The following is an 18,080-nucleotide window of genomic DNA, read 5'->3' as shown; positions in this document are numbered from 1 at the left end:
CTTGCTCGCTGTACACGGCACGCACGGCGAATAAGTCGGTCATCTCGGACCTAGTAGCCATCCCACCCTCTTCCTTCCCCCTTCATCTCCCATCCCCTCCTTCTTCTTCTTCTTCTTCTTCACCGCCATCGTGCGCAACGTCAATCATCCTGAACGACACCGTAAACATGTCTTCAAACCAACACAACAATCCTCTCTCGCACTTCCAATCAGCCAACCTATTCGACGTCGCCGGCCTAGTCGCAGTCGTCACTGGCGGCAGCTCCGGTCTTGGACTCTACGCCGCCCATGCGCTCGCATCCAACGGTGCGCTAGTCTACATCCTTGGTCGACGCAAACCCCTTCTCGACACCACTGTTTCCCAGTTCCACTCTCTTCTTCCCGACCCATCCTCCCGCAAGTCTGGAGACTTGGTCGCTGTTCAAGCTGACATCACATCCAAAGAGTCACTTACTGCTGCTCGAGAGTTTATCACCACCGACCTGGCTCAGCAGGGGAAGAAAGGTATTCAGACATTGATCTGTAATGCTGGTATCGGTGGGAAATTCCTCCGTTCCTATGGTCAACATCCTCCCTCTGTCCCAAACCCAAAGTCTCAGGCTGAAAAGGATAGGGAGTTTGGCGAGATAGTTGATGAGCTATGGTCGTTTAGCCAATCCGACTGCGCCGCAATACTGAACACCAATGTCACTGGAAACTATCTTACCGCTCTAGCTTTCCTACCCCTCCTCAAAGCAGGAACCTCGCCAGACTATCTCTCTCAAACAATCTTGATCTCTTCCAACGCTGCTTGGGCAAAAGTCCCACTGCTGAACCCCATCTACAACATCTCCAAAACCGCCGTCTCACATCTGGGTCAGATTCTGTCGACGATGTTTTGCGACCACGGATTGCGAACCAACATCATCGAACCAGGTCTCTATCCAAGCGACCTAACCAGTACAGAAGGAAGAGACGAAACCACAGGTCATGGAAAGCTAAGTCACACAAACGGAGCAGATATCCCAATCGGCAGGTGTGGTAAACCGGAAGAAGAGCATGCCAGTGCGGTCTTGTATCTGGCTAGTAGAAACAGTCAATTTGCCAACGGAGCCAGGATAAGGGTCGATGGTGCGGCATTGCAGAAAGTAAGTGCCCCTTGTCCATTTGACGACCTTGTCCATATGACAACCTTGTCCATTTGACGAGTGCTTGTAGAGCTGACATCTCCTTTCTTTTTCTTTTTCTTTTACTTGATCGGCGTTTGATGCTATAGTTGCCTGCTTCTGATTGAGCAAGGATGCATTTCTACAGATCTCTTTCACAAACTAAGCTTGTAGCAGACTGTCATGCAGTTGGACTGAGCCAGTCGAATGCGAATGAGAGTCTGTTTTCGCAACTTTGCTCTTCACACTTCATCTTCACATGCTCCCAAGTGCCATATCAATCTGTGTTCAGCCCAAAACCCAAGCTTCCGGTGTTATTTGCGGCCACAGTACTATATGTGGTCTCAAGCTGTGATACCGCTCTTCTTAACCTTGCCTTTACTACCTCCTCCCGCACCACTCCCTGCACCTCCTGCAGCCATCGTCACTCCACTCAACCCCGCCGCCGCCGCCTGCTGCTCCGCCTTCTCCCTGTCCAACTTCTCCCTCTCCCTATCAATCAACCATTTTCTTTCGGTTGCCGTGGTCCATATAACCCTCCGGGGCATCTTACCCGTAGGAGGAACTTTGTATCTCTGTTTCTCCTGTTCTTGATCCGGAAGAGTGTTGGCTTGCAAAACCCAATCTTTCATCTCACCCTCGCCTTCTGCCTCCTTCTCCCCATCCTCACCCTCCTCCACTCTCTCTTCCTCTTGGGCTTCCTTGGCAATGGCGAGTTCCTGAGCATGTTTCGTCCTCTGTCTGTGCTCTCGCATTTTCTCCTGATAGAATCCTTGCAACAAGCCAATCTGGTCTCCAATCGCACTTGCAACCAGCGGTATTGATTCTGGAGGTGGTGGATAAGGAAGCACGTTCTCCTTTGCCGCACTTTCCCCGCCTGCTCTAGCCAACAGGGCTGAGTTCTTCCCCCTCCCGTAAAACAGTCTACTGGGAACAGTCAAGCCACTCAACCCGACCTCTCTATCCAATCCAAGTTCTTTAAACCCAAAGTAATCATCTCCCAAATCTTCAGCAAAGTTACCCGCAACCAAAGCCTCGCCATTATCCGCAAACAATGCTTCATCTTCAATCACTCCTCTACCCCGTTCGGTGGAGAGGGTAAACTGTTCTCGATAGCTCGACCTGAGTTTGCGGAGTAAGTCGGACATTTTCGATCCGTACCGTTCAACGTTGTTCTTGATGTAATTTTCCAGCCCAGCAACGTCGGTTCCTTGGGTCTCTTGGAGCGTGTGAAGGATCATTTCTTCCGCCGACATGCTCGTTGCGTACCTATCAGCATACAGCCTCAACATTCGACCCATGTTCCCTAAAAACTCCCCCAGAGTATCAGTTAGCACATCAACCGCGGATCGATGTCCACCTTCGAACCCCTGGTGTGCGAGTATAAGCCTTACGTTGTAAGACGCATGCTCGCGCGCCGACTCCGCCGAGATACGGGTGAACGGATTTCGGATCTGCCCAAAACGCGACCAAGAAGCGTCATCTTCAGGGTCGGAAGGGTAGTCCGATTCCTCATCCGAACTCATCGAAGTGAGGTATGCAGGGATCGGTGCTTCGTTCTCGACAAAGTGGGCTAGGGAGAGGAACTTTGCATGGGTTGCTTGAACTTTGTGTAGGGTTCGAATGTTACGTGCTATTTTGCCCTGAAGTCCTTTCCGATGGGTGGCTGGGATTAGGTGGTATGCTTTTTTCCGCCGTTTCTTCCCTCTACCTCTTTCTTCGTCTTCTGCTTCTTGAACTGGAACGCGGTCGGAAGAGGGGAGGGAGGGTAAAGCACCAGTCATGAGTCGCTGTGAAGTGGTGACTGTGAACCAATCTGCTGATGCATCGAGGGGCGAGATTCCGTGCGGTGTTGTTGAAGCGGTAGTGATGGATGCAGCGTGAGATTGCGCTTGTGATTGCGACCGAGGTTCCGGCGTAGCTTTCTCCTTGCCCTTCCCCCGCTGCGGTGGTGGTGCGAAGATGGAAGAGAGTACCGTACTCAACACATGCTCTTCCTCCTCCGCATCCGCCTTAATGCTATCCATAGCTTCCAGTGGTTGCTTAGCTAGTGCGGTCATCATCGGCTTCGAACTTGGCCCAGCACCTTGCTCCACCATACTCAACCCCGCATCAATCCTCGCAAAATTCAGCATCCCCGCCGATGTCCTCACAAAGGCTTCTTGATCCCCAAACTCCCCTCCTCCCTCTCTCCTCTTCTTCCTCTTCCTCTGCTCCTTTCCATCCTTCCCCACCTTTCTCCCCTCCACGCCTTGATCAACTCTAACATCCTCCACTGGCACCCCATTCGCATTCATCCGCTTTCCGCTTCCCGCATTCGCACCCCACTGCCCTAAAACATCCCTAACCTCACTCTTCTCGCCAATAAATTCCAACAAATGATTCGCCTTTTTTCGCATAAACGCCACATTCCTCCTCAATGGATGACTAGGATCGCTGTTATACGTCAGACAATTCTCCCAGATCAACTCTAAATCCGCCGCAAACTGTTTCTTTGTCTTATACTGTCCGCTTTTCACTTTTTTCTGCATGGTTCCCAAATCCATCGGATGCTTAATGACGTCGTAGTAGTCCGGTGCATCGCGCTTGGAAACTTTGGAGAGGAAAGCGGTGGAATGCTCGGTGTAGTTTTTCAGTTCGGTAATGATTCGATCGATCGATTCGAGGAATTCTTCTCGTTCATCACGACCTTTGCAGACTTGGGTGAGAAGGTCGCGCAGTTCGGAATCGGCGAGCTTGACGGAGGAGCGTTTTGCTTCGATTGCTTGGAGTAGGTATTTCATTGTGCCCGTATGAGAGGGGGTGAGGGAGCTGAAGTGAAGCTCGAGTGCGTGATTGGTTGCATGTGTCGGATGAGGATGAAATTGAGGTTCCGCGATGGTTCGAAGCACGGATATTGTTGTTAGAGATGATGATGGATGATAGTCAAGTGTTTGAGGACGCGGGGGAAGCAACCGAGACCGCATTGCATCGGTCTTCCGAGTTCCGAGTTCCGCTTTCCGGTTTTTCTTTTTTCTTTTTTCCTTTTTCTTTTTTCCTTTTTCGCTTGCTCCTTGTCGAATTCGGCCAAATCTCGCGTCGCCATTCACCGCTGCGGCGTCCCTGACATCTGTCTATCAAACACAAAAGAAAAAACACTCATACCGACGCCTGGCAGCAGCGACCATACATCTCGTACTCATCATATTTGCATGTTGATTTCACGCTCTCAGTCTGTCGATTCATACGCTTTCAAACAAAGGGAGATTCAGTTTGCCATTGAGCAGTGCGTTCACTCCTGCGAGGACATGGTCTGGCCGTTAGCCTGTGCGGCTTGATGAGCTTGAGCTTCTTGCACCCTTGTTCGGTGTCTCTGCCTCTCATCGAGCTCTTGCAGCAGCTTGTCGGGGTCATCTACGACGAAGCCATGTGCGAAGGTATGTCTGAACATGTTGTTTGGGTCGACACGCTTCTTGATTTCCAACAGCCTCGTGAAGTTGTCAAGCCCGTATGCACCGATGACGCGATCCATCCTCTCGGATCTGCCCAAGAAGCAAGGATACGGCCCACCGACACTGACCTTGTTCACCACCTCGTTCAGCCAGCGCTCGACGCTTTCAATACAAGTTCGATCCTCTGCTTTGCCACTCCATTGCTGCAAGGATCCGACGGTGAACTTGGCTGCTCGTGCTTCGGGGCAGATGCAAGTCTCGTCTGCAGGACTGTCTTGCACTGCTCCACCCATGAGTTCGAAGAGCCACACTGCTCGGCTACCGAGGCTTTGGAAGTTGCGAACACTCTTGGCAATCACATCATCAGTCAGTGTCGAAATGAGGTCTCCACGCACCATCCATCGTCGACCAGTGCCACCTTTGAGAACCTTTGCAACACCATCTTGCTGCGAGAGGAAGCTGCGTTCTTCCACATCCTTCAACAAGAGCCTCTCTCCAGTCCAACTGCTGATGGCTTGGACAAGTGCTTCACCATCCAATTTTGGGCCGAGGTAACAGACCTGAATGACGATGACATGCGATGTCTTGCTCGGTCCAGCAGTGAGGATGAGGTTCGTGTACAAGTTCCGTGGAAGTCCAGCCTTGAGACAGTCTCGCCAATGTCGAATGAGCGAGCTCGCCGTTGCTGGATTGAGGGGGTAGATGAGGTTGCCCGAGTAGACGGATGGCACAGGGTATGCCTTAGCGGTGAGTCGAGTGACAATGCCAAAACAAGGCGCTGCACCTCGTACAGCCCACCACAAGTCCTGCTCTTCCTGCGACTTGTGCCTGGACTCGTCATTGAGCGTCATGATCCTGCCATCCGCCAAAACCATCTCGACTTGGACAATGTTGTCGAGCGAGAGACCGTAAGCTCGCGTCAGGTATCCGAACCCACCAGTCGTCATGGCTGTCGAACCGACAGGATACGCCGAAACAGGCACGTGGTATGGCACACCATTGACAACGAGTGGTGGCATAGGATCATCTTGCTCCACCTGCCCACTCTTGCCTTTGTTCTTCTCATCCATTGCAGCGAGCAAGTTACCTTGCCGTCCTGCGCGGTCTGTGAAGGCATCAAGACCTCGAATGCCTACGCCCGGGCCAAATGATGCCAGTGCATACTTGTCTTTGTACACGCCGGGAGACAGGATGGCCGTTGCTTGCTGGTGAGACCCTTCCAAACGCGAATCAAAGTTGAACGGGGTCGAGGCGTCAGGAAGCTGTGGAGTCGGCGATGGCGAGCCGTACTTTGGCAATGGCGACGGGATGAAGCGCGGCAAGTTGCAGCTGGAATCGTTGCTGGCATCTTGATTCACAGCCCAAGTGCTGGATGGCCATGCATCTTGCAAGTCGCTGAGCGTCGAGGCGCCAAAGTAGCCCGTCGCGCCGCTGGGTCGACCTGAATCCATCTCGTTGGACGAATCTTCGCCCGAAGAAGAGCGGCAACTGCGCGAATTGGATTGACACAGGGCAGCTTCAGGATCAGCTGCAAATGCTTTTGCGTCCCATGGCAGCGAACCAGGTGCAGTTGAAATACTCGAGATACCGGCTTCTGCACCGTCGCTTCGCCACACGAATCCACCTTGAGGAAGCTTGAGCTTCTCGCTTGAAGTGTCGGCGGGCGGTCTGTGGTTTCTGTGCCATGGTGAATGCTCTGCACTGGCACTCATGTCCCAATCATCTAGTGTTTGGCTGTTGGAGACACGGCGTCGATAGCATCCTGAATCTGAAGCTGAACCAGACCCAGATGCTGAATTCGAACGAGAGGCAGAGCGACGCTGCGATGTAGATCTGCGCCCACCCTCAGGCTTCGGCATTGAGATCAAGGAGCGACGCTTGAAAGGCAGTGACTCGTCGCCGACATTATCAGTAATGACGCTACCGATGGCATCTGCGTCTGTTTTGATGTCGGCATGGTCGCGGTCGCAACCTGCATTCGAAGATTTGGCGGACGACTGCTTCGAAGCCGAAGTGAAACTAGATGCGAGGTGCGAAGAGCTGCCACCACTGTTGGAGCCAGAGTTGCTACCACCACCAGGTGAGTCGGATGCATTGCCCGACAGATCAGGCTGTCTGTCGACCCAGATCTTTGCGGGAAGGGGTGCAACGGATGGAAGCGAAGAGGAAGATCTGGCAGTCGGGTAGAGCGGCGCAGTATCAGGCGGCTCGGAAGCGTCAAGGAAGTCACTTCTGGAAGCGGCCACACGCCGTACGTCGCTGTTGGTAAGACTAGAGGCAGCAGCGTTACTTGGCTGCTCGCGTTCCTGCTCGTTATCATTGTCACGTTCTTGGTCCTGGTGCTGATGCGTTGAACTGGCATAGGAGCTCTCGCTGTCTGCATCTGCGCCACACTCATGACTTTGATCCTGCTGCATTGATTGTGACCGCGACTTGGCATCGTTGGTTGCATCCTGCAATGTGGGATACAACAGATTGCTATCTTCCGTCCTGCGCTTTGGGGTAGATGTATACTGGGAGGCGCTGAAGTTGGCATTGTCGACATCCGAGAGCGTAGCGAGGTAGGCATCGTCCGACTCGCGTGGCTTACGCTTCAATGCATTCTTAGGAGCATCCTGCGGGTCGACATCTTCGGAGGAGTCATCCTTGAAGTTTTTGGACATGGTGGCCGGATCCTGGAGAGGGGTCGCGGATGAATTATGGTTCTGCTGAATAGTGAGTTGGTCTGCTGCACGGAGGACAGAGTCGCTCTGAAGGGTGATCGAGTTGGAGTCGGCTTGAGCGGTGATGGGATCGATTGCTGCTGATGGTGGTGGGACAGCGAAGGCCGAGGTTGGCGAGCTAGCAGATGCTGCTAATGGGGGCTGCTGCTGAGAAGACGAGGCGCTCGACGATCTGGAAGCAGCGTCAGAGCGGTTAAGGCAAAGGTTACTTGGCTGGTAAGAAGTAGCGAGCCCTGTAGAGGGAACGGTCAACGGTGATGAATCTGGTACAGCGCCAGCGCCAACTCGGGATGGTATCGAGTTGGGCACGACAAGCTTGATGTCATGCATGAGACTAGTGTCGATGACCACCTCACCCTGAATGGCCCAACCAGCAGTGGCAAAACCTCCGGATTTGATGGATGGCGAGAGACGGTGAGTAGCGCAGAACTTGACCAGAGCGGAAACGTCTTGAACATCGACAGGCATGGTGACCATCCAGCCACCCAATGGAGCAGCATCGTTAAAGATTGTGATGCTCTTAGCAAAGAGAGGTTCACCACGGATGGCGATCTGACCACGAAAGATGGTGGCAAGCTGAGCTCGCAGCGATTCGAAGCGAGCATACTTGTCCCTGACGTCTTGCTTGGCCATGGGAGTTGGCTCGGGGATGTCGTATGGTGGGATGCGATCTGTCATGGTGTCGGAGGGTGGCTATAGATTGTGGGTATCAAGGTCGGATTGCGAGGTTGTGATTTCGTACGGGCTGGCAGGTCAGAAGGACAGAGCCAGGGACCTGCGTGTGCAGAATGGTGCGGAGCAAGCCCAAGGCTGAAGAGACTCTTGTTGATGTGCGAGTTGGAGCCGGCTTGTTGGCAGGCAGCAACGGCGGAAGCAGTTGGGAGGTGATTGCTGGACAGCGTGCTGAGCGACAGCTACTATTGGCGTAGCCGCAAGTCCGAGTACCGAGTGATCCAGTGCGATTGGAGAGGAGCTCAGCGGAAGAGAGTAGATGTGGACTATTGGAAGCTGAGGGTCGATGAGAAGTGATCGGTTAAGGGTGAAGGTGTATGCGTTCAATACGGGTCGAGGGGAAGTAGATTTCCTGGCCGTTTGTTGTTTATGTTGCAATGATCGGTGAGAGCGGCTCAAGCTTGCAAATGTTGGAGAGGTGATGGAAATGATGATGAGAAGGTTGACAGATGAAGGCAAAGTGTGACAGTCTCGACTGTGGGGAAGAGGAGAAGGGGAAGAGAAGAAGGGGAAGAGAAGAAGGGGAAGAGGAGAAGGGGAAGAGGAGATAGAGAGAGAGAGGCGCGGACCACATCGGGCGGGATTTTGGGATGGAAAATCCAGCTGAGTGTTACTTTTGTGTCGACGTAACAGAAGGTAAAAGGAATTCGAATCTAACATTGAGAATGCAGCGCGAAATGATGAGGTGTCGCTGCCCATTCGCAAGCTTGGCATGACGTCTCACAAGACTGAGAAAGGCCTGCTCGAAACACCTTGTCCGACTCTTGCTTCCCCTCATCATACCCCGTCACCAATACCATCTTTACCTTACCCTCATCTCGACCCTCATCTCGACCCTCATCTCGACCCCGATCGCATTCGAATCAAGCAGGCCAAACAGGGCTCACGCACTACTCCTTGCCTGCTCTCGACACCGACACTTAACCCTCGGCCGCTGGTTGGTCTTCGCTTCATACGCCGCCGATCATGGCATCCACCGTCATGTCTTTCGCTTCTCGCTCTGGCAGCAGCACCCTCACATCTCTTTTCCTCGCGATTCTCTCCTCCCTTTTCATCTTGGCATCATCCGTCTCAGCATCGGCCAAAAATGTCCAAATGCGAGAAATGGATTCCGACGCAATCGTCCCGCTCCGTTCCCACTCCATCTACGCACCCTACGTCGACTCCAACCTGCAAAACAAATTCTGGGATTTCGGAGCAGACGCCATCGTCGACACCAACCGACACATCCGTCTAACCCAAGACCGTTCGCACCAAATGGGTTGGCTATGGTCTCGTCTCCCTCTCACCGCCGAGAACTTTGAAATCGTATTCGAGTTCAACATCGACGGCCACGCTTCCCACGTAGCTGGAGATGGCATGGCAGTCTGGCTCACCCAAGATCGAGCAAAACCAGGGCCCGTGTTTGGAAGCATCAACTACTTCACCGGTTTAGGCATCTTTTTTGATACCTATCCCAACTCTCGACATCCCTACAGCTTCCCCAGGATCTCAATCATGAATGCAAACGGTGTCGAGGCATATGAGAATGACAAAGATGGTGCTAGACAGGAAGTTGCTGGCTGTTCCATCGACTATCGTAACTCCAAGGTCGCAACCAAGGGTAAACTTATCCACGTCAAAGACATCTACACAGAACTCCAAATCCACCATTCCGAATGGGACCACTGGCAATCATGCTTCAAGCTGGATAACATCACCCTGCCACTAAACCCCTACCTCGGATTCTCAGCACTCACAGGTGACGTATCAGACAACCACGACGTAGTCTCAATCACCTCATCCAACCTCATCTATCGCAACCGAACCCCACAACAGCTGAGACAAGAAAAGATCAAACACTTCCCAGAAAAGTTCGGGTTCAAACCAAAAAAGAAAGCTTGGAATTTCGGCGGCAACACCAAAGGCTGGTCTAGTGATGTAAACAGTGTTGGTGGTAGTGGCAATAAGCGTCGAGCACGAGTCGGGGCAGGGTTGGTGCGATTTGTCAAGGATGTGTTTGGGTTTGTGTTTTTCTTGCTGAAATGGGGTTTGGTTTTGGCGGCGATAGGTGCGTTGGTGTTGTTGGGATTGCAGTATCGAAAGAAGCAGAATATGAAGCGGTTCTGAGCATGAAGCGGTTCTGAGCATGAATCAGCCCTTGACCTAGCATAGCACAAAAGCAATGCTTGCAAATCAAAAGCATCTCTCTCACACGCCCTTTGCAAGTTTGTGAGGATGAACAGCTTTCACTTGTACTGAATCGCTAAAGTATCAGGAGATGTATCGAGACAACAGCTGGTCTAGCGTATCCAGATCAACACTCAGAGGTCTATTCGTTAACCTCACTCCTCCTGAAGTCCTCTTTCCTCCCGCAAATTGAACACTGAGCAAACTCGGCTGAGCAAAGGATAACGTGCAAACCAATCTCTGCCCTCCTTTACCTTGCTCGACATACACCTTGGCAGATCCTTTCAGCATCTCCTCCCTCCCACTTTGGCTCGGCCTGTAGATCGAGTGTAGAGACCCTTCCCCCTCACCCCCGCTTGCTTTGCTGGTGGGAGGAGTACAAGGTACCCCATCCACCATCCTCGCTAGGCTCCTCGTCAGCTCTTCCACCGTTCCGCGCGCCGCTGGGGAGAGACAAGTTCTTGGTGTGATGGGAACCAGCTTGATCCTAAGCTTGATCGCTCTTTCGCGCTGCACTCTCTCCTGTACTCCTCGTAGCACCACTCCGAGTCTGTAGACGAAAGACCAATAGTGCAGTCCAACTAGGATGGGACCGAGGCAATCCAGTTTCGATAGCGCCGCGCTCGTCGCTTTTCCTCCCGCTGCAATGCCTTTTCCTCCTCCTGACCCTGTGTCGGCCTTGGCGTTACCAGCAGAAGTGGACTTCTTCGGGACAGCAAGAGCGTTCGCTTTCAGTGCGCTGGCACGACTCGGTGCATCACATTTCCTGCCCTCCTTTGTTGCGCTCATGAATGCCATCGATTTCCTAAGCGGACCGAGTCGGAGGAAGGCTAAAAGCAGACTAGCGTGTGGTGAGTAGTTCACCTTCTTCTTCTCCTCCTCCTTCTTCTTCTCCTCCTCCTTCTTCTTCTCCTCCTCCTTCTTCTTCTTCTCCTCCTCCTTCTTCTTCTTCTCCTCCTCCTCCTCCTTCTCCTCCTCCTCTTTATCTCCAGTGTCAGGATTGGTCGGCACAAGCTCGACAATAAGATCGAGTCTTTTCGTCAAAACGATGCGAACCGAAGTAGGCGTAAGTCTCACCCCAAAAGAAGGCGGTAGCAGTCGAGCCTGGGCAACAACATCTCCAAAAATCAACTCATCCGAGGCTTCCCTCGACGCCATCTGCAATTCCGAATCCAGTACCTGCCCCATAACAATCCCTCCCTCCTTCTTTTCCCCTTCCGCAGCAGTAGCACAAGGGGGGTCGCTGGACCATTGAACCTTCCCTTCCATCCCTTCACCGCCTGTTGTCGTAGAAGGCCAAAGAACAAACCTTACCCGCAATCTCCGATGCATCCGATCAGGGAAGACAAGTTTTTGTTTCACCTTCTCTACCAATCCTCCTCCTCCTCCTCCTCCTCCTCCTCCTCCTTCTTCTCTCCCACCACTACCAGCAGACGAGGCGGGCGTATCGGCCCAGTAGGCCAGACTTCGTCGCCTCAACTCAATCGGTGCTTCTGGCGATCCGAACCCAATCCAAGCATCTCTCGCACCTTCTTCTTTGACTTTCCCGTCCGAAGTAACAACGGGTGTTCCAAAGCCTTGCAATCCCGCAGCGCCCTTCTTCTTTCCCCCCGCACCCTTTTTAGTGCCTTGGGAGCCTTCCTCCTCTTCAGTATTCGAGACACCAAATCGTTCAACATCCAACAAAGGCCGCCCTGGAGTCAAACCCCATCCTCGCCCATGTAATCCTATCAATGCTCGCCATCGTTCTCGATTGGCGCCTTGACTCTCTCTCAACTCGTCCCCTGCACTACTCAGCAGTTCTGCTGCATTAGCGATTGCTTTTCTTTTACTTTCCAATACGATCTTAAACTCTCGCAACTTATTCAGCTTGAATCCTGCTGTGGACTCTAATTCTCGCTTCGCTTGTTTCAACCCGTACGCTGCGCTGTTTGGGTCCTCGTCAAAATCCTCCTCTTCCTCTACTTCGCCTTCAGTGGACACCTCTCGCCGAGTGGCAGTGGAAGGGTTCAAACTTGTCCTAGAGAGCGCGATGGAGAGCGGATCTAAAATAAACTCCTCTTCACGATTGGATGGGTGTGTAAGATAACCGAAGATCCCCAACGGTGCTTTGGTTGGGTTCGGAGCGGCGGTAGTTGTTGAACCTGACCTATTCGACTGCGTTCCAAGACTCGGTGCTGGAGACCTCATCCTCCCCGCTACCGCCGCATTATTCGAACTAGAAGCAGTATTGGTGGAGCGATACTGCTTTATCAACATGCCCAACAACTGATGCGCATGGATAGAGTTGAGATGCGCTACATCCAGGTTCTGTAACACTTTGCCTCTCAGTTTCACAAACTCGCTTTCCCCGATCGTACCGCCTACTGTGCCTTTGCAAGGATTCCGCAGTATCCCTTCTTCCTCTTCTTCTCCTTGTAGTTTGGGCTGATCTTCTTCATCGTCGCTTTCTTCTTCTTCAGAAGCGGGGCATTTGCGGGTGAGATCGGATGTGCGGAATCGAGAAAAATCGCCTCTTTCGGCCCAAAGCCGTCTAACATCCTCTGAAAGTTGCTGAGATGCGGGCTTGCGAGAGATGAAGATGTTGGTTCCATCCGGCAGAATGTCTGCTAGTTGTCGCTCGCGATCAAATGCTGTTGTGATAGAGGTGGATGAGGGAGGCAGGGGATTGGGATCGGTGTAGATGTGGACTGGTTCTATTGCCAGCTCTACTTCCTTGGAGGACGAGGGTATGGTGGAAGGACCTGCTTCAGAGGACGACATTGCTGCTGTCTGGATGGTGTGATGCTGGAGGGAATGTTGTTGCGGCTATGGTTTCATGCTGGCTGCCCTCTACTACGCTCTGGTGCGAAACGAGCAAGCCTTAGAGGTCGAGGATGGTGGCTTATGGTCGTGAGATGGTTGTCAAAACGGCAAGTGTTGGATGCCGTTTCTTCTGTGACTGGTTCGTGCATCTCAAAAAGCGAATGAGTTTCAATTTAATTTGGCCATTTTCTTTTTCTTTTTCTTTTTCTTTTTCTTTTTCTTTTTCTTTTTCTTTTTCTTTCTCACTTCTCTGCTCGCTATCGGACGCATCACCACAACGACGCCATCCCATTCGGTCCTGACACAGATGTTCTCGTACTCATCGTTCCATGTGACGTCTAGTAATGCATGAGATATATATTTGAGATACAAGCTCCACCACCTGCTGCCGATCCTCTATGATTACGCCCAATCCCCGCTCCCAGTCGCAACGAGTTGCTTGGTCTCTTCCTCTGCCACCCTTCGCTCCCAAGTTCTCCTAACTTGATGCAACCCAAAACTAACCGCCGCGATCCCAGCCAAAAACACCAAATCTGCCAGCGCCAACCCAGTCGTCTGAAACACACCCTGCAATGGCGGCAGATACACCATCCCCAGCTGTGCCAGCAAACTTATACTAACTGTCAACCCTAACATCCTGTTCGCGGTGATCCCCGTATGCAGGCCTCTATTCTGAACAGCAGAAACGAGATCGAGGAATACGAAGCAGGTGAAAGTCATTGTCGAATCTCTCTGATCTGCTACCTTGCCTCCCACCGCTGCTGAGGGATCTGGTTCGATATCCGCTGGAGCCAACTCGTGAATGTATACGTAGAGTGTACCCAACACCACCATCGTCGCCGAAAACGCAATCCGATAAAAGAGCCGGCGGGTAAGAACAGGAGAGTTCTTAGCTCTGGGAGGTCTAGCCATAACACTCCTCCTATCCACCGGATCGACTCCTAAACTCTGACTCGGAGGACCATCCATCAATATATTAATAAACAGAATCTGCATCGCATTCAGCGGCAACTTCAACCCCCATGCTGTACTCAACGTAATCAACGTTAGTGCTGCGACGGCGGTGGAGAGCTGAAAGGAAAGGAAATTTTGAATATTATAAAATATCCCCTTCCCTTCCTCAACAGCGGATAAGATGGTTGCAAAGTTGTCGTCGACTAGGATCACGTCTGCGGCTTCTTTTGCGACATCGGTTCCGCCTCGACCCATGGAGATACCGATATCGGCCAATTTTAGAGCGGGGGCATCGTTGACGCCGTCTCCTGTCATGGCGACAACGTGACCGGAGGATTGGAGGGCGGAGATGATCGACATTTTGTGCCGAGGGGTGGTGCGGGCGAAGACAGAGATCGTGGGGATGAGTTCAACGAGGGATCGCTCGGAGAGAGTGTCGATTTGGTGACCTGTTAATACCCCCGCTGTGGTGGTGGTAGAGGAGGAGGAGGAGGAGGAGAAGGAGGAAGTGGTGTTGGTGGAAGAAGAGGATGGCGAGAGAATGCCAAGTTGACGAGCCATAGCAACAGCCGTCACCTCGGAATCACCCGTGATCATCACCACTTGCACTCCACCCCTCGCTAACTGCGCAATTGCATCCTTCACCCCAGCTCTGGGAGGATCTTGCATCGCTTGCAAACCCGCAAAGGTCAAGCTTGCATTCGAACCAGAAGCAAATGCAACGACCCTCAACCCTTGACTCGACAACTTGATCGCCGCTTCCCCTATCTTCTTCCTCCACCCATCATCCAGTCTCACCGGTGATCCATCCGCTCCTAACACTGTACTGCTTTTCTCTAAGACAACTTCAAAGGCTCCTTTCATATACACCGCCTCCCCCAATCCCCCAGTCCTACTTGCAGAGCTGGTGGCGAGGGTACCAGTGATCGTCATGAACTTTTTCTCCGAATCAAAAGCCACTTCTGAACTCCTCTTGAAGTATGGTCGTTGATCTTCCAATCCAAACACGCTCAAAACGTTGACGAGTGCAACATCCGTAGCTTGGCCGACGTTTGTGCCTAGTTCGTTTCTATGAGAGTTGTTGCAGAGATTGCCGGTCAACAGCACCTTGGACAGTGCTTGCGAGTGGCGATGGGAGATGTGCTGAGCGGCATCGATAATCCCATCTTCTGCAGTCCAGCATTTCGTGACGGTCATTTTGTTTGTTGTCAATGTGCCCGTTTTGTCCGAACATACGACGGAGACAGAACCGAGAGTTTCGACCGAGGGAAGCTTCTTTACGATCGCCTTCCTGTTCGACATCCTAAGCACCCCCAGCGCCAACGTTACCGTAACAACGATGGGCAAACCTTCGGGAATAGCAGCAACAGCCAAACTTACACCAATAGTAAACATCTCCAACGCCGGCCTCCTTTGCCATACACCCATCAAACAGATCACCGCAATAACAGCAAAACTGACCATACTCAACTTCTTGGCCAATTCGTCCATACTCAACTGGAGCGGTGTTCGCTTTTGAACGACTTCATCGACCATGCTGAAGATCATGCCGAATTCGGTACTCGCGCCTGTACCAACAACGATGCCTTTTCCATGACCAGATTTGACGAGGGTTCCCATGAAGGCTATGTTCTCTCGCTCGCTGATCGACGTCACTTGCCCACACTGGCCACTACTCGCGCTGGTGCCGTTTACCGCGTTACTTTGGGGGTGGGAGCGAGGGATGAGATCAGCATGTTTCCTCCTCGGCTTGATCTCTCCCGTCAATGTACTCTCGTCCACCTGCAAGGAGAGGCATTCTGCAATCCTTACGTCTGCTGGCACTCTATCTCCTGTTGCAAAGGTTACTATATCCCCTGGTACCAACTCGTTCGCTAGTACACTGCTTGTTACTCCATCCCTAATCAGGTGGCAGTAGTGGGGAACGAGCTTATTCAGCGCTTCTAGCGACTTTTCGGACTTTTGCTCCTGGTAAAATGCAACGCTGATCACGATAAGGATGGCAATCGTAATGCTAAGCGCATCATCAATCTGTCCGATCAATAAGCTAACCGCGGCACTCGCCAACAAAAGCAATATCAAGGGCTCTTGAAACTGGGCGAGAAACTTCTTAAACGGATCATCGCCGGCTCTCACTGCAAACTCGTTGTACCCGCCTGCCTCTCTTCTTGCTTCATGCACAAGAAGTGGTGTCAGACCAGTTTGGAGAGATGGACAGTGCAAACGCTCCAAACACTGCTCTACGCTGAGATGGGTGTACTGTGCGGAAGCCGAGACGGGGGTCGAACGGGAGGGGGAGGAAGAGGCGAGGTCTATCGATGTAATTTGGCGATAGGATGCATCGAAAGCGTTGGGTTTGTGCGATGCGAACTGTGGTGGTGGTGGTGGGTAAGCACTGTGATCGGCGGTAGAGGCAGTGTTTGAGTATGGCTCGTCAGGGTTCGATCTGCGAAGGGTTGTGCTGAAAGCAAACTGATCTGCTGGTGGGAGGGTGGAGGTTGAAGGGGGTATTGGGGCTGATTGCAGGTCGTACTCCGATGAGGGTGGGAGGGGGCGGTATCGGTTTGTGCTTGCCATGATGGCAGATACTGCCGGACCCAAAGCCGTCGTTGCAAGATGCTCGGATGGGTTTCAGTGCTTCGATGAGTGTCGACTGATTGGAAGCATTACCAACGGAGATGATCAAGATGAGAAGGTGAGAAGGCGAGAAGGCGAGAAGGCGAGAAGGTAAGAAGGTAAGAAGGTGAGAAGGTAAGAAGGTGTGCTCGCACCTTGACACGACAGCAAAAGCACGGAGCAGAGCACATGGAGAGAAAAGTGACACTTTTTTTTTTTTTTTTTTTTTTTTTCTTTTTTTCCTCATTTAGCACCAGCAATGCTTATAAACAGTGAATCTGCTTGGCTTTCTGTTCTGCCCTGTGCCCACTACTGTCTGAATACGCCTCTTCATATCGACACTGTCATGCTTCTGTCGATGCCAAGTTGACAACGGCTTGACACAGAGCAATCTTGGCTAGCAGCCTCAGGCCAAGTATCAATGCAAGCAGTGGGATGGATTTGTGATCTGCAAAGTGGCAGAAACATGGCTAAAAGTACAAGAATGTTGATGGCAAAAAGAAAAGAATGGAGGCAAGAAATTGGCCAGCGAGGAGAGGAGATGAGACGGAGGATGGCAATGTAGAGACCAAGTTGGAGCGAGCTGAACATCGACAATGCTGCTGTACTGTACTGTACGAGAAAGACGTGTGCCTCCATCAACGTAACTTTGGTAGAAGATCAGAAACGGAATCGGAGCAGTATCGTCGTTGTGCACGCCATCCTGTACAGCTTTTCCAAGTCTCCTTTTCGTCGACAAAGCAGAAGAAAGCTCTCTATTCGCACCTGCTTGCCATAACCGACCATCTGTAATCCTGCTAGTGGACTGAGCACTTCAGCGCATCAGCAAATAAACATTGCTACCAATGGTAATGTTGCTCATATGTCTAAAGTTTCCCGTCAACGCCATCATCAACCCCCCAAAGCTCCCGTACACCGTCACCTCATCGGCCGCCTTCTCATCGTATCTGTAGATCTTTCCGTACATGATGTAGTCGAAATCGTCCGCGATACCGCCGTTTCCGGGTTGATCGAGTCTCCATGCATCACGCTCTGCTGCTTGAGCTGCTGCATCTTGTGTGTCACCGTCGGCTGCGTCGGTTTTGGAAGCGCCGGTAGCAGTGTCCTTTTTGAGTGTCGAGGCGAGTTGAAATGTGAGCTGTTGACCTTCAGATACGGGCCAGATGTCGGTTGCAATGTCGATGGATAGAGTCATTTCGAGCGAAGCGGAGGATGCGATGATTCGCGACACTACACGAATTGAAGGCAGGGATGGAAGAGAGATGTGGTTAGATTAGATTGAGCCAACGGCAATGAGACTATTGTGCAGGGGCGTGCGGAGGGCTACCCACCTCGATCGAACTTTTTGCCATCTGGATCGATCTGCTTGACGACGAATTGCGTGTCGAAGAGGTTGGTCGGGTCCATATTGAGTCTATGCTAGCAGTCGATGCTTTTGTGACTAGAAAGTGAGCGTCTCAACCGCCCTGGCGACGATTGCTGCCGTGAGTAGGGTTATGCGAGGA

The 18,080-nt window shown here is 52.1% G+C and overlaps 7 protein-coding genes across 7 annotated transcripts; 2 read left to right on the top strand and 5 right to left on the bottom strand.

The window, feature by feature from the left end:
* Positions 1-167: 167 nt before the first annotated feature.
* On the top strand, positions 168-1,273 carry UHO2_04582 (uncharacterized protein; the record flags this gene model as incomplete). The annotated part of the gene is made up of 2 exons (XM_041558574.1): positions 168-1,127; positions 1,256-1,273. 2 exons carry the CDS (start codon positions 168-170, stop codon positions 1,271-1,273), a joined length of 978 nt encoding a protein of 325 aa, XP_041414508.1.
* Positions 1,274-1,489: 216 nt separating this feature from the next.
* UHO2_04581 (uncharacterized protein) lies at positions 1,490-3,928 on the bottom strand (the record flags this gene model as incomplete). Its single annotated transcript, XM_041558573.1, has 1 exon — positions 1,490-3,928. The coding sequence occupies one exon, from the start codon at positions 3,926-3,928 to the stop codon at positions 1,490-1,492; it is 2,439 nt and encodes an 812-aa protein (XP_041414507.1).
* A 488-nt stretch (positions 3,929-4,416) lies between these two features.
* UHO2_04580 (uncharacterized protein) lies at positions 4,417-7,977 on the bottom strand (the record flags this gene model as incomplete). The annotated part of the gene is made up of 1 exon (XM_041558572.1): positions 4,417-7,977. One exon carries the CDS (start codon positions 7,975-7,977, stop codon positions 4,417-4,419), a length of 3,561 nt encoding a protein of 1,186 aa, XP_041414506.1.
* A 1,020-nt stretch (positions 7,978-8,997) lies between these two features.
* UHO2_04579 (uncharacterized protein) lies at positions 8,998-10,140 on the top strand (the record flags this gene model as incomplete). Its single annotated transcript, XM_041558571.1, has 1 exon — positions 8,998-10,140. The coding sequence occupies one exon, from the start codon at positions 8,998-9,000 to the stop codon at positions 10,138-10,140; it is 1,143 nt and encodes a 380-aa protein (XP_041414505.1).
* A 144-nt stretch (positions 10,141-10,284) lies between these two features.
* Positions 10,285-12,963, bottom strand: UHO2_04578 (uncharacterized protein; the record flags this gene model as incomplete). Its single annotated transcript, XM_041558570.1, has 1 exon — positions 10,285-12,963. The coding sequence occupies one exon, from the start codon at positions 12,961-12,963 to the stop codon at positions 10,285-10,287; it is 2,679 nt and encodes an 892-aa protein (XP_041414504.1).
* Positions 12,964-13,407: 444 nt separating this feature from the next.
* UHO2_04577 (putative PMR1 - secretory pathway Ca++-transporting P-type ATPase) lies at positions 13,408-16,536 on the bottom strand (the record flags this gene model as incomplete). Its single annotated transcript, XM_041558569.1, has 1 exon — positions 13,408-16,536. One exon carries the CDS (start codon positions 16,534-16,536, stop codon positions 13,408-13,410), a length of 3,129 nt encoding a protein of 1,042 aa, XP_041414503.1.
* An 853-nt stretch (positions 16,537-17,389) lies between these two features.
* Positions 17,390-17,982, bottom strand: UHO2_04576 (uncharacterized protein; the record flags this gene model as incomplete). The annotated part of the gene is made up of 2 exons (XM_041558568.1): positions 17,390-17,805; positions 17,907-17,982. 2 exons carry the CDS (start codon positions 17,980-17,982, stop codon positions 17,390-17,392), a joined length of 492 nt encoding a protein of 163 aa, XP_041414502.1.
* Positions 17,983-18,080: the final 98 nt, after the last annotated feature.

The sequence above is a fragment of the Ustilago hordei genome (assembly GCF_900519145.1).
Source record: "Ustilago hordei strain Uho2 genome assembly, contig: UHO2_contig_09, whole genome shotgun sequence".
NCBI lineage: Eukaryota > Fungi > Basidiomycota > Ustilaginomycetes > Ustilaginales > Ustilaginaceae > Ustilago > Ustilago hordei.
This window is presented reverse-complemented; position numbering and strand designations above follow the sequence as displayed.